Raw genomic sequence first — 12,344 nt, 5'->3', positions numbered from 1 at the left:
ATCAATTCAAACAAATTACTAAACCACATTATTTTGATCTTTCAAATTTATCTGACAGCAGAAGGAGTAGGTTTCTTTCCTGTGCTGTACGTTATCTGCAGTCATTTGTAATTGTGTTCAAATAAATGGGGGCGGGGGGAGGGCAGCCGAGCAGCACTCAGAACACAAGATTTGGAGACACCTGCATTTAGAATCAGAAGACTTAGGATGCAGTTCTGAACTAGGTTCACCACACACATACCGTGGGACCCCAGCATAGCTACTTTGCTTCACTGAGCTACAATCTCCTAATTCATTCCATCAACAAACATGTATTAAATGGACAAAGAGTCGGTATTATACAAGACATTGGGGTACAGAGAGAATCATGGGTCCCAGTCAAAGGACTCCAGGATCACTGTCCAGTGGGAAGGGGCAGATGAACACACAGTAACCCAGGGTAGACAGGGTACAACACTGTCCACTACTAATATGGGGTGATTTGTTCCCGCTCTCTCTCTCGTGCATCCCACATGGTTGTTTGGACAGTAAGTCCTTGGGGGCAAACCTTGCACCTTACTCCTGCCTGGCCTGATCTGGCTTATAGGGAGTGCTGGAGATGCTGCTTGGATTAATGGAATACCTAAACAGTTAAGAACATGTGCTTTTGAATCAGCCAGATTGGGCAGTTTTGAGTAATTCTCATTCACTATCTATAGGATGTTGGGTAAATAATTTATCTTTGCTCAGCCTGTTTTTTAAAAATCTATAACATGGTCATTAATTATCTAAATTATTCATTCATTAAGCAAATATTAATCAGGTACCTACTATATCCCAGGCACCTGGTTCTAAGTCCCAGGGATATAGCAGAGAACAAAGCAGATAATGAATAAGTAAAATATGCAGCACATCAGATGGGGGAACTATTGTAAAGAAGAATGAAGGGGGTTGGAGTTGTAATTTTAAATAAGGTGTCAAGGAGGGCCTCAAGGAGTTGATGTGTGGACAGAGATGTGACATAGGCGAGAGCCAACTGCAGCTCACTGGAGTGTTCCAGGCACTTGGAATTACACATCCCCACATGGGTGGCTGTTCTGAGCATCACATTCAGTAATGTGTGTATAGTGCTTAGGATGCCAGGGAAGCAGTAGGAGCTCATTAATTGGTAGCTGTTATTAGCATTATGTTAATAAATGTAATTGTGTCAAGGAATGAAGGAGATAGAGACTATAAATATATTCTGTACATAGGACAGCCACACATCAAGGATTATTATTATTATAGTTGTTTATTACTAGCAATTACCTCTAGGAAAGGCTCCTGACAGTCTCCAGTCACAGAGGGCCCATCAGCAACTCCCCCTTGAGCTCTGGGACTTGAGCCCCAAAGAGATGCTGATGGGAGAGAGACTGGGAGATGAGTAAAGGATGGGTTTCTCTCCTGCCTCAGGAAAGAAGCAATGAGAGCCTCTCATCCCCTTCCCAACACACAGACACAGACACACAGACACACATACACACACACATACACACGTGCACACACACACATGCACACACACACACGCCAGGGAGATTTTCACAACTAAGGTGAAATAGTGACACCAGGTATCACAGCAAGAATATGGGAATTGCTATTAGCAAATTCAAAAACAGATTCCTGTTAATACCCTTGTTGTCAGTTCTGATTACTTATTGAATTGAATGAGGCTTTTTATAGTTTATCGAAGTCCGAAAGGCAGCAGAGTAGGAGAGTGAGACTGAGTTTCTCCATCACGTGTGCTTCAATCCAATGAGATTAACTCAAGGTTATCAGTGTTTACTGAGCTTCTAGCAGGTGTAGAATGCTAGGGGAAGTACTGTGGGACCAGCGGGATAAGAAACTGTGGTCCTTGCAAGTCTGAGAGCTGCTAATTCATGGAGGAGATAGATCTGGCTCTTCCACAGGCTGACTGCAACAAGCAAAATGCAACGGAGTCTGAGGGAGAGGCGTCTGGAACCTGGTGTGGGGGAGGTGATGGAGGAGGGCTGGTGCTAAACTTAATACACAGATAACAATTAGGTTACAGTAAAAATTTCCTCTTGAAAATTCTTAAATTTCCCACAAAAACACGTGAGTGTCTTAGATTGGGTCCCCAGAAGCCTGGGATAGGGGATCATCTGCAAGCAATTTATGAAGAACGTCTTCTCAGGAGAAACCTGTAGGAAGAGTGGAAAAGAGAAGAGGCCAAACTCGGCTGTGGTTTCAGGGAAGGCCTAGCCTCATCTTAATCCCATGGGGACCTCTGGGAGGTGAATGGCACTGGTGGTGTACCACCACATCAGCCAGTCATTGCTGCTGGTTGGGCTGGGATGTAAGTCCCAGGCACCTCCAGGCCAAGAAGCCCCAATCACCTAAGATGTGAGTCACTGGCAGGGGCATTGAAGCAGCTGGGGGAAGAACAAACCGAACCAAACCCCTAAAAGGGATCCCAGATTTGGCTGAGGCACCAACAGCATCTGCTGCAGTTAGCTTTTGTGTATAATGCTGAGTGGTAATTCTTAGGGCCACTGGAGTTTGAGCAGCACTGAGCTGGACTAAAGGGAGGAACAGAAGGAAGGCTGTGAGCAGATGCCTCCCGTTTTAAGGTGACTGTCAAAGTCCGAGAGTGAATGGCAGCAGGTAGAGAACTCAAACGTGCTCCTGCTTACAGGCATGGTTTAGTCCATCTTGTTTTGATATTAAACCACTACAATCTTAATACAAGTTAATAGGTTTGTTTATTGTTGAGAGAATTATATGAGATAATATATGTGAAATAGACTGGCACTTAATAGATATAGAATGATTGTTTGCTGGACTTGATTCTGAATATTATTTGATTAGGCCCACATAAACTCACCAATATGATAGCAGTAGTAATAATACTAATAGTAATAATGATGATGCTGTTATTGGGTACTAAACATGAATGTTATCTTACAATAACCTTTTTAAGGTAGATTATATTTCTTTCCACTGTATAGAAAAGGAAACTGAGGCACAGAGAGGTAAATAATTTTCCTGAGGTCACACAGCTCTAAGTGGTAGACTGTGGCCTCTTTTTACTTGACTTTTCAAATTTGTATTTCCTGTTATAGTTCATCAGTGCCATGCCCCAGGCATTGGTGCATTTTATCTTAGTTTGAGAGTGGGCTGGTTTCCCTGGGAATAGAGGCACAGAGATTATGTTCTCAAATCAGCTCCTATGTTGTTTGTATGTGATGCAATTTCACTGAAACTCTCTGAGTCTGGGACGGGGTGGGAACAAGCAGGGTATAGATGAAGTTCTAGAAGGGTTTGCTGTTGATCCTGGTCAACAGTCAAGAAAGGCTCATGGAAGCAGAACCTTAGAATAAACAGGAAACCATGGTGCCACTGGGAGCTGGCATGAGGCCATCGGACAAGCCCCACTTGGGGTCACACAAGAGACTTCACACTCGGACTGTTGCAGAGCTTCTGACAAATTCTGTAGTGATCGCCTTGAGTACAAAATTGAGAAACTGGCAGAATCATGAGAGTCCAGGGGCTGGAGTCATTACTGGTAGACTTGAGCAGCCCTCTAAGGGGTCAAATCTTGGATTGGAAAAGTTTTCTCCACTTTTGGTAGAGTTCCCAGTCCTCTGCTCCCCCACCCCCTGCCTGTATCTCACTTAAATTCAACCTAAAAAAAAAAAAATCTATATGCTAAATGATGATATCAAATGTAAGGCACAAATGGGTGGCTGGTGGGAAGGCTGGAGGTTAGCTTTTGGTATTGGAGAAGAAACCCAGGACCCCAAAAGATTGGACAGGCAAGAGAGATGGGCCAACTCTAACAACATGATATTTAACTCATTTCTGTGTGTGTATGTGTGTGTAAAGTTTCCTATTTGAAAAAAATCAATTGCATGACTTCAGGATCATGGTAGGGCAGGGCACAGTGAATGTGAAATAAATGGGGGGTTCAGCCAACAGTGTGATTTTCCTGGGATGAGGAATTCGGTGGCTTCCTCTAGCTATATGGTTCCAAGTACCTGGAGTAATTGGATTCCAACCAAACTGAGTTTACTCTATAATGTATGTTTCTCAGGCAAAACTTTGGCAGCAGGAGGAGAGCGGCAGTATTTGAAACTTAGTAGAGATAATTATTTTAAAATCATGCATACAAATTTGAAGTTTAAGGGACACACTGGCGAGGGCTGGATTCTTGTTCACCAGCAACAAAAGCAAATAGATCAACAAACTGCAAATTGTCATCTGTTGTTCTTTGTCATCTTCTTCGTGAAATCAATTCGAAGAAAACAGCCATTAAAGGTGACATGCCTGAACTTAAGGCTGCTGGCCTCTCCCGACGGATGTTAAATTGAGATGTCCAGACTCACAGCTGGTGGAGAGAGGATGGGCAGAGAATGAAGAATGGGTCTATTATTTAGAGGAACTTATAGGTCACCCTCTTTGCGGCTGTGATTACTTCCATATTAGGCCACCCACAGGGAATGAGGAGGCTGTCACGGGAAATAGGTTAGCAAGAATGGGCTCTCTTTTCACAATCAAAGAGATACTCCCCAGGAGCTTCTTTCAATTTCTCTATGGCCAAATGATCTTAGAAGCCTCATAGCCCCACACAAACCTGGTATGCATACCCCCAGTAACTTTCTAGGAAAAATATTATGCATATTACATTTTCATAATAGGGTATAATGAGATTTTATTAATTTAGCCTCTATCATAGGTGCCACAGACCAGATACAGTCATTTTAAAAGACAACTCAGAAGAAACATTTACCAAAGGGGGTATGCTGCTGTTAGAGCCATCACATCTTAGTCTGACATACCCAAAGGATTTGTTCACTTTGAGATCTGGGACATCATCCTTGTTTTAAGAGACTGGAAACTGAGAAGAATTTTAAAATGATCACCCAAAGGAAATTAGGGCTTTGATTTTCACCTGGATTCTTAGCACATGTTTTCAAACATGTTTTAAAGAGTATATCCCTTTTTTTGATGAACTTAGTGCATCTGTGGTAGTAAATGGGTTCCTGGACCCAATTCCAATGTTTTGTGTTTGTGTGTGTGTTGGGGGTGGGGCGTGGCGGGGGCTTCCCCACACCAACGAGCAATTCTTGGACACCAGCAGGGTGTCTGAGAATTCAATGCAATTTGACACTATCTACCAGGAGACAGCATCAGATTCCACAGGTAAAGGGTTCAGTACCCAGGCCGCCCTCCACTTCCAATGATTACTTCTGACTTGAGACATATGCTCCTGACTGATTGGCTATAGATCAGAGGTTCCCAGGACCCTTTCCTTGGGCTCCATTAATTTGCTAGAGTGGTTCACAGAACTCGGGAAACCAGTTTATTCACTAGATCACCGGTTTGTTAACAGAGGATATTAAAGGATACGAATCAACAGCAAGATGAAGAGATGCATAGGGAATGGTCCCAAAGGAGCTTCTGTCCTCCTGGAGCTTGGGGCCCAGTGCTGTGGCACGTGGAAATGGTCTGGTTCCCTAACCCAGAAGCTTTCAGAACATGTTCCTTTTGGATTTTTGTGGTGGCTATATTACAGATGCATGATTGATTAAATCATTGGCAACTGGCAACTGATTCAACCTCCAGCCCCTGTCTTCTCTGTCTTCTCTCTCCTTTCCAGAGATAGGGTCAGAAGGTGGGACTGAAGGTTCCAACCCTCTAATCGCTTGGTTATCTCCATTGGTAACCAGCCCCCATCCTTAGGTGCTTTCCAAAAGTCACCTCATTAACCTAACAAAAGACACCTTTATCACTCTCAACACTTAAGAAATTCAAAGGGTTTAGGTTGCTGTGAGCCAGGAACCCAGGATGAAGACCAAATACATACATATGAGCAATATATGTTGGTCACCTGATTGGCCAAATATATATTTAATAAATCACAATATCACAGGTAGGAAAGCCTCAGTGGAAGAGTCTGTTAACCCACAGTATATCATGAGTGCTGGCAATGGGGAGTCAGCAATGCATCCTGGCTCCCAGCACATGGCACAGGATGATCACCCACAGCATGGGCACCTTGCAATTACCCACACATGGAGTTTTGTTAACTGAACTTCAGGAAAATTGAAGACAGCTTCCTGGTCATTATTCCTGTAAGCAGAATGGAGTTCTCCCTCCGAGGGCCTTGGGCAGACATTGGATACTGCCCAGCAAACATTCCTCTACTTATCTATCTCCCCCACTGGGCCGGATATTTTGAGGGAAGGACCATACGTTATTCTTGTCTATGTTCTCAGCTCCCAGTACCCAGCATAAGGTCTACTAAAGGAGTGAATGAATGCAAGAACAAATATATCTCTGACACGTTTTAAATCAAAACATGTATGTGTGTGTGGGTGTGTATGTGTGTGTGTGCGCACGCACACGCGTGCACATGCATATGTGCACCACTGGAGCCCCAAGCAATTCTCAAGGCTGCTATTGGAGAATTACCTGGATTGCTTGTTAATAATGTGAATTACTTAGCCTTACTGCAAAGCCACTGTATCATAAGTTCTGGGGTAGAGCTGGGAAATCTGAATTTTTAATGAAGTTCTCTGGGAGATTCTTATGCATACTGAAGTTGGGGAATCATTGACCTAAACACACTCTGCTGAGCTGGGATTCTCAGAATTCTCTGGGCTTAAATAGCCAATGCTAGCCTGACGTTTGGGTCGCATGTTTGGCAGAAGAGGGGGTTCCAGGCGCAGAGTCCTTCTGAGATTTGAAGACAATAGAGAGGTTATAACAGGGCTGCAAATCAGAACCATGCACTCAGGGAATTTGAGGCAGGCAGGATCCTCAGGCCATCGGTGTGCAGGTAGGAACACAGAATCCCATTTTTGGATGTTCCTGAGAAGGGTAGCCAGGAGGAGAGCTCCTTAAGAAGATAAAACAGAGTTGAGCCCCAAGCTAAGCCAGAGTCATAGTCTAGAATGCGTGGCAGAAATCTCTTCTTCAACATGCCAAACAGGAGTCACAGGCCCGGCACCCGCTGAGAATGTGCATACTGAATCAATTGAAATTGAGTCACAGATATAATTAATTTAATGTGTTTAAACGATTTTCCATATAGTAAACATGCTGAATGAGGGCGACCCAGAATAAAGTGTCTGCCTGAGAGTGGAAAAATGGATATTGTGTGTGCTGTATAATGAAAACCCTTCAGCGAATAGGAAATGCTTCCATTTATTTACACCGCCCCTGTTTCTTTCCTTTCTAACTCTTTATTTACGGCTGAACTTGGTCTTTTGTGGTCTCCTTGGATCACAGAGACACTTTTTATTTTGTCAGAAGACGTCCTTTTTTTTCCTGCTCAGAGGACAACTTTAATGAAACCTGTCTACAACCCAGTGACAAGCACAAATTAATATGTGACAAAGGGGATAAAAAGTGAAGAACCATTTCTCTCTTTCAATCTCTTTCTCAACTAAAGGGGGACTTGCACAAAGAGGAGGAGATGGTACTGAGCATAGTGGGGGCACAAACAATCTGAGCTACCATCCTGGCTTTGCTGAATCAATTCTTTCTGTATGACTTTGAAAACTCCCTGTCCATAGCTCAGATACTCATATACAACACACGGGGATGGCATCTGAGGATCTTTCAGACTGCTTTCAGTTCTGACATTTGCTGAATTATGAGTCACAAACCAGAACAGGCACAAACATGTGTCAAGGAATTTCCCATTAAAAAGAAAACTCATCTCCATGCCATGTAAAGTGAGTCAGGCAGTCTTATCTAATTGCTCATCAAGTAGGGATTATGAATTATTTGGCTTAGATGAAAGGGAGCACTTAGAAGCACTTATAAATGATCTCCAACTAAGATACATCAGGCAAAATGCCGAGTTCTAGGATTATGAGACGGTAAAATGCTTCCTAGATTCTGTAGCTCTCTATCCAGCCATTTCTTCTTGGGGTATTCTATTAAATAAGAAGCAAAGTGTGAAAAGCTGACCTGAATAAATAGACCCACGTTTGGAGACAGCTCTGCTACAGTGCTATGGGTGGGGCCCCAGGTGAATCCAACCCCTCTCTAAGTCTCATTCTGTGGATTTGTACCACGAAGAGAAAGGACCTCCGAGGTCTTTGGTGCTCTGTGGAGCCTTTCACGGGGTGGGGATCTCAGGACTGTGGGGCGGGATGAGGTGGAAACTGTGGGAAGAGGAGGCTGAACAGACAGGGCTCTGGATTCCTCCTCTGTTCAACTGAGAAGCTCCTCTTTCATCTGTGTGATATACCAGGCACCATGTGAGATTTTATAATAAGAGTTCTGAGGATAAAAAAAAAAAAATTTTTTTTTTTAAACCACTCGTCTGAGGAAAGCTGTTAAACTTTCCAGTCTGAATGTAGGCTGCACTATAAACACCCACTGTGCTGGTTCTCAAGCTCCAGTGAGCATTAGACTCACCTAGAGGATTTGTTAAACCACAGACGGCTGGACCCCAACCCTGGAGATTCTGATTCAGTGGGTCTGGGCTGGGGCTGGAGAATTTTCATTTCTAACCAGCACCCAGGGGACACTGGTGCTGCTGGTCAAGGCATACTTTGAGAATCATCTTTTAAGACAAAGGCCAGTCTCCTTAGCTTACCCCTTCAGTTGGGGTCCAATATACCTTCCCAGTCCAGTCATGCTCCTTTCCAATATTCCCTGCATGCACGCACATATTTCTCTGTTGCTCACCACACTCCATCTGGCCGGGCCGCCAGCCCCGTCTCTGCATGTCTAAAACACAGCTCACATGCTGCTTCTTCTAAAAGCCTTCTCTGACTTTTCCGCCAAAGGTCACAGAAACCCCTCTGGGCTCAAACAGTTTTTTTCTCCCCATGGTGCTAAGCACCTCTTGTTGTCATTTGTGTTCGGGTCTGGCCCCTGCATCTCGACCACAGTCTCTAGGACAGGGAGCCCATCTCACGCCCACACCATTGTCTACATCCCCAGCACCTGCACAGGTACTCAGCGCCTGGTCCATCAGACCAAATATTACAAGCCTGAGCGCACGCATGAAGGAATATGAACATTTAAGAAATGCACTGATCAACTCTTAATACCCTAAGAAAGACTGATTCTGTAAATGACTCTTTAAACTAAAACACAGAACAGCGCTTTAGTCTTTCAACCTGTTCTTTAGAGAAATTTTACATATTTCCTGGGAGCAGAGTCAATGACAAATACATCATCATGAGACACAAATAACTACCACCTGTGTCTATTATGAGACAGTAGTATAATGTAGCAATTAAGAGCTAGACTCAATTCAAATCCCAGCTCTGAATAGCTGTATAGCTGTATTACTTAAATACTCTGAACTCCAGGCTCCTCATCTCTAATGGGGATAATATCAGCACCCACTTCCTATGGATGGCATGTGAATGCAATGAGACTGTTTTAACAATAAAAATCATTAGCATTTATTGAGTGCCTACTATGCCTAGCATTGTAGGCATAATTGAGTCTAATCTACATAAAGTGCTTATCTAGCACATAATAAGCATTCAAGAAAGAGTAGAGGTTATTATCATCGCTAATTTTCCCAACTTCTATGTAAGACATATATTATTATCCCCATTTCTCAGATGAGAAACTTGAGGTTTAGAGCAAGTTGCTTGCTCAACAAATTTTAGGAGTTTTTACTTTGTAATGGCTAATCTTTATAACTACCTCACAGAGTATTATTTCCATTTTGGGAATGAAAACTCTGTGTTTAAAGAAGGTAATTTGAAAGTGATGGTCCAAGATTTGAATTTGACTTTGGGGCTGGAGCTTCTGCTGCTCACTCCACCTCACCACCTTATGAATTCTACCTGTTCTGTGTGCAGTCGACTCATCATGGCCTTTCTAATCCATGAGTTATAGAGAAGCATTTTCCCAACGTGTCAGAGAGCATCACTGCACCTCCCCTTTAGGCAGCCCTGAAATCCTGTGGCCCACAGGAAGTTATTTCAACAATCTGAGAGAATGGGTCCAGCACTGGAGGGTGTGTGACACAGCCCTTCTTGCCTTGTATATCTCCAAGAGGCACTAGAAAAAGCAGAGCCCGGGGGCCTGGGACTGACCGTGACTCCGAAGAAGTTGGTCTCATTCATGGCGTTGAGGATGATCCTGCCCAGCGTGTGGTCTGTGTAGTTGAAGTCCTGGATCCGCTGGTGTCGGCTGCTGGCGTGCAGCGTCTCCATGGCCCTCTGCAGCGTCTTGGCGATGACCCAGATGCCATCGTAGGCATATCCATGGAACTTACTGGGCCCCACACCTGACCGCTTATTGTTGTACTCTCTTTCATACTGCTGTGGAGTCTGGAAAACAAGGAGTCAGGGACACCAAGTTACAAACGGCAGGGACTTTAGGCACACAGCGTGAGAAATGAGACTCTCCACACATCCAGGCTCTTTGTGTGCATTATCTCATTTAATCCTGACAAAAAACATACAATGTGTACTATTATCACACCCGTTTTACAGATGAGGAAACTGATTCAGGGAAGCTGACTTGCTTCCAGAGTGGCAGGGCTGAGATTTGAACCCTGACTGTCTGGCAAAGTTAGAGTAAAAGAATAATGCACTCTAACCAGGGCTCCCCCTGATATTTGTGAGGCCTGGGGCTAGGGTACCAGTGGAAGCCCACATACATATGTCTAAATATGTAAGTTATAGACAAGTTGACAAACTGTTCAATAAAATATTTTCTATGTTCCCTTCATAATAAATACATCTTCCCAATGATCTGGAAGGCCAAATTTGAATTCAGAATTCTGGGGCTCCTCAGAGCTTTAGGATGGACACAATAGCACAGGGGAGCTGGTCCTTGCTCTGTGGCCCACCCCTGCAGCCCAGCCAAGCTCAGTCTACATTGCCTCCCTCTTCCAGCATCAGTAGCCCCTTGACCACCCCAGAGATACGGTTCACCCTCAAGAGGGCTGACCCAGGCAAGAGGCTCTCCGGGCCCCAGTAGTGGCTCCAGCCATTTGGGCAGGGAACTCAGGGCATGCTCTAGGAGGGAGAGAGGTGTAGTCTCTGGGCAGGCATGTCCCTGTGGTCTTGTGGATTCTGAGCCCAAGGGCCCTGAAGGAGGCCCTCTCAGAGCATGGGGCCTAGGGAAGGTCCCAGGTACCTAGACGTAAGGGCTGTTCTGATCCTACAGACCTCCTCCTCTTTCCTCTTCCATAGGATAGCAGGGTCTGTGAATAACCTGGCCTTTTAAAAAAAGATTTTTTTTCTCCCATTGAACTGAATTTCATAAAAAATTTCATTGATGATATTAACATTCTGATTGTGGTCACGAAGTACTGAAAGTACCTTTGTACTCCAGTCCCTGAGGCTTACACATCCAAGTGAATACCCCAGGGAACCCATTACCCTCAGCCCCCATGGCCTTTTCTCAAATCACTTCTGGCCTCCTCTGCCAGAAATGTCATCAGAGCCCATGGCTTAGTTTTTGGAAAAACCCTCTTTGGGGACAAATTACATGTAGAAAACATCTATTCACTGTCAGTTTGTACTGGGAAGAGCCCTTAGATGCAGTTACACATGTTTCCCCTGCCCTCCACCCAGCCTGAGGCACAGAGAAGTTCAGAGATTTGTCCAAGGTCACACAGCTTGTGTTTGTGTGTGCGTGCGTGCACACATATGTGTAGCTAGACCAGTCGTATTCCATCTCTGCTACTTCTCTCAGTTTTGACTTTTGAGGCATAATTGCTTTTTGGAAACCACCCAGAGTGGTTTGGAGCCATGCCTAGTACATAGGAGGGCGGTGAAGATGAGCCATCGAAGGCTGGGTTGTCCCATGGCTTGAGCCTGAATCTCTTGCCCTTGGCATTCGCGGAGCGGGGTCACTGGAAACGGCCAAGACCCTCCCACTGTGAGCCATGCAGGAGAGCAATCCTGCCTGACCAAATGTGAATGCTGGTGTCCCAGCAACAGATCCACCTTCTTCTTTTTTGTTTCAGCTCCTGTTAGATGACTCAGGTTTTATCCCTGTTTATGGTTTTCCTCAGAAATGCATCATGTCCAGCCATCACATTCTGTTCATCCCTCAAAATACACAGCCGAAACTCTCTTCAAACCAAGGGTTCTTCAAGGAGATTGCACATTCTCCAGCCCAGCTCAGCCCCTTCTCACGATTAATCACACCCCTTCCCACAGAACGTCCCCGTGGGCTGGCTTTCTGCAATCATCCTTGGCCATTTCACTCCTCCTGGGGGAGCACAAAATGGTCCATTAGGAGGCTCTGTCTCTTCCTTAAACCTTTTGGGTCCTTCAATCACATCACGTTTGTTCGCACCTCAGGGCTTCTGCACTAGCTGTTTCCTCTGCTAGCAATCTTCTTCCCCGTATCTTTGCATGATATTC

The 12,344-nt window shown here is 44.6% G+C and overlaps 1 protein-coding gene across 1 annotated transcript in view; it reads right to left on the bottom strand.

Moving 5' to 3' along the window:
* The window catches only part of GABBR2 (gamma-aminobutyric acid type B receptor subunit 2), a 332,110-nt gene that overhangs the window by 123,416 nt on the left and 196,350 nt on the right, over positions 1-12,344 (bottom strand). The window contains exon 7 of the mRNA XM_006911541.1: positions 10,056-10,292. Within this exon, the coding sequence (XP_006911603.1) occupies positions 10,056-10,292 (237 nt within the window). The remainder of the gene's footprint in view (positions 1-10,055; positions 10,293-12,344) is intronic.

This window comes from Pteropus alecto, unplaced genomic scaffold (genome assembly GCF_000325575.1).
Source record: "Pteropus alecto unplaced genomic scaffold, ASM32557v1 scaffold114, whole genome shotgun sequence".
NCBI lineage: Eukaryota > Metazoa > Chordata > Mammalia > Chiroptera > Pteropodidae > Pteropus > Pteropus alecto.
Note: the sequence above shows the minus strand (reverse complement) of the source record. Positions and strands in the feature narration are given on the sequence as shown.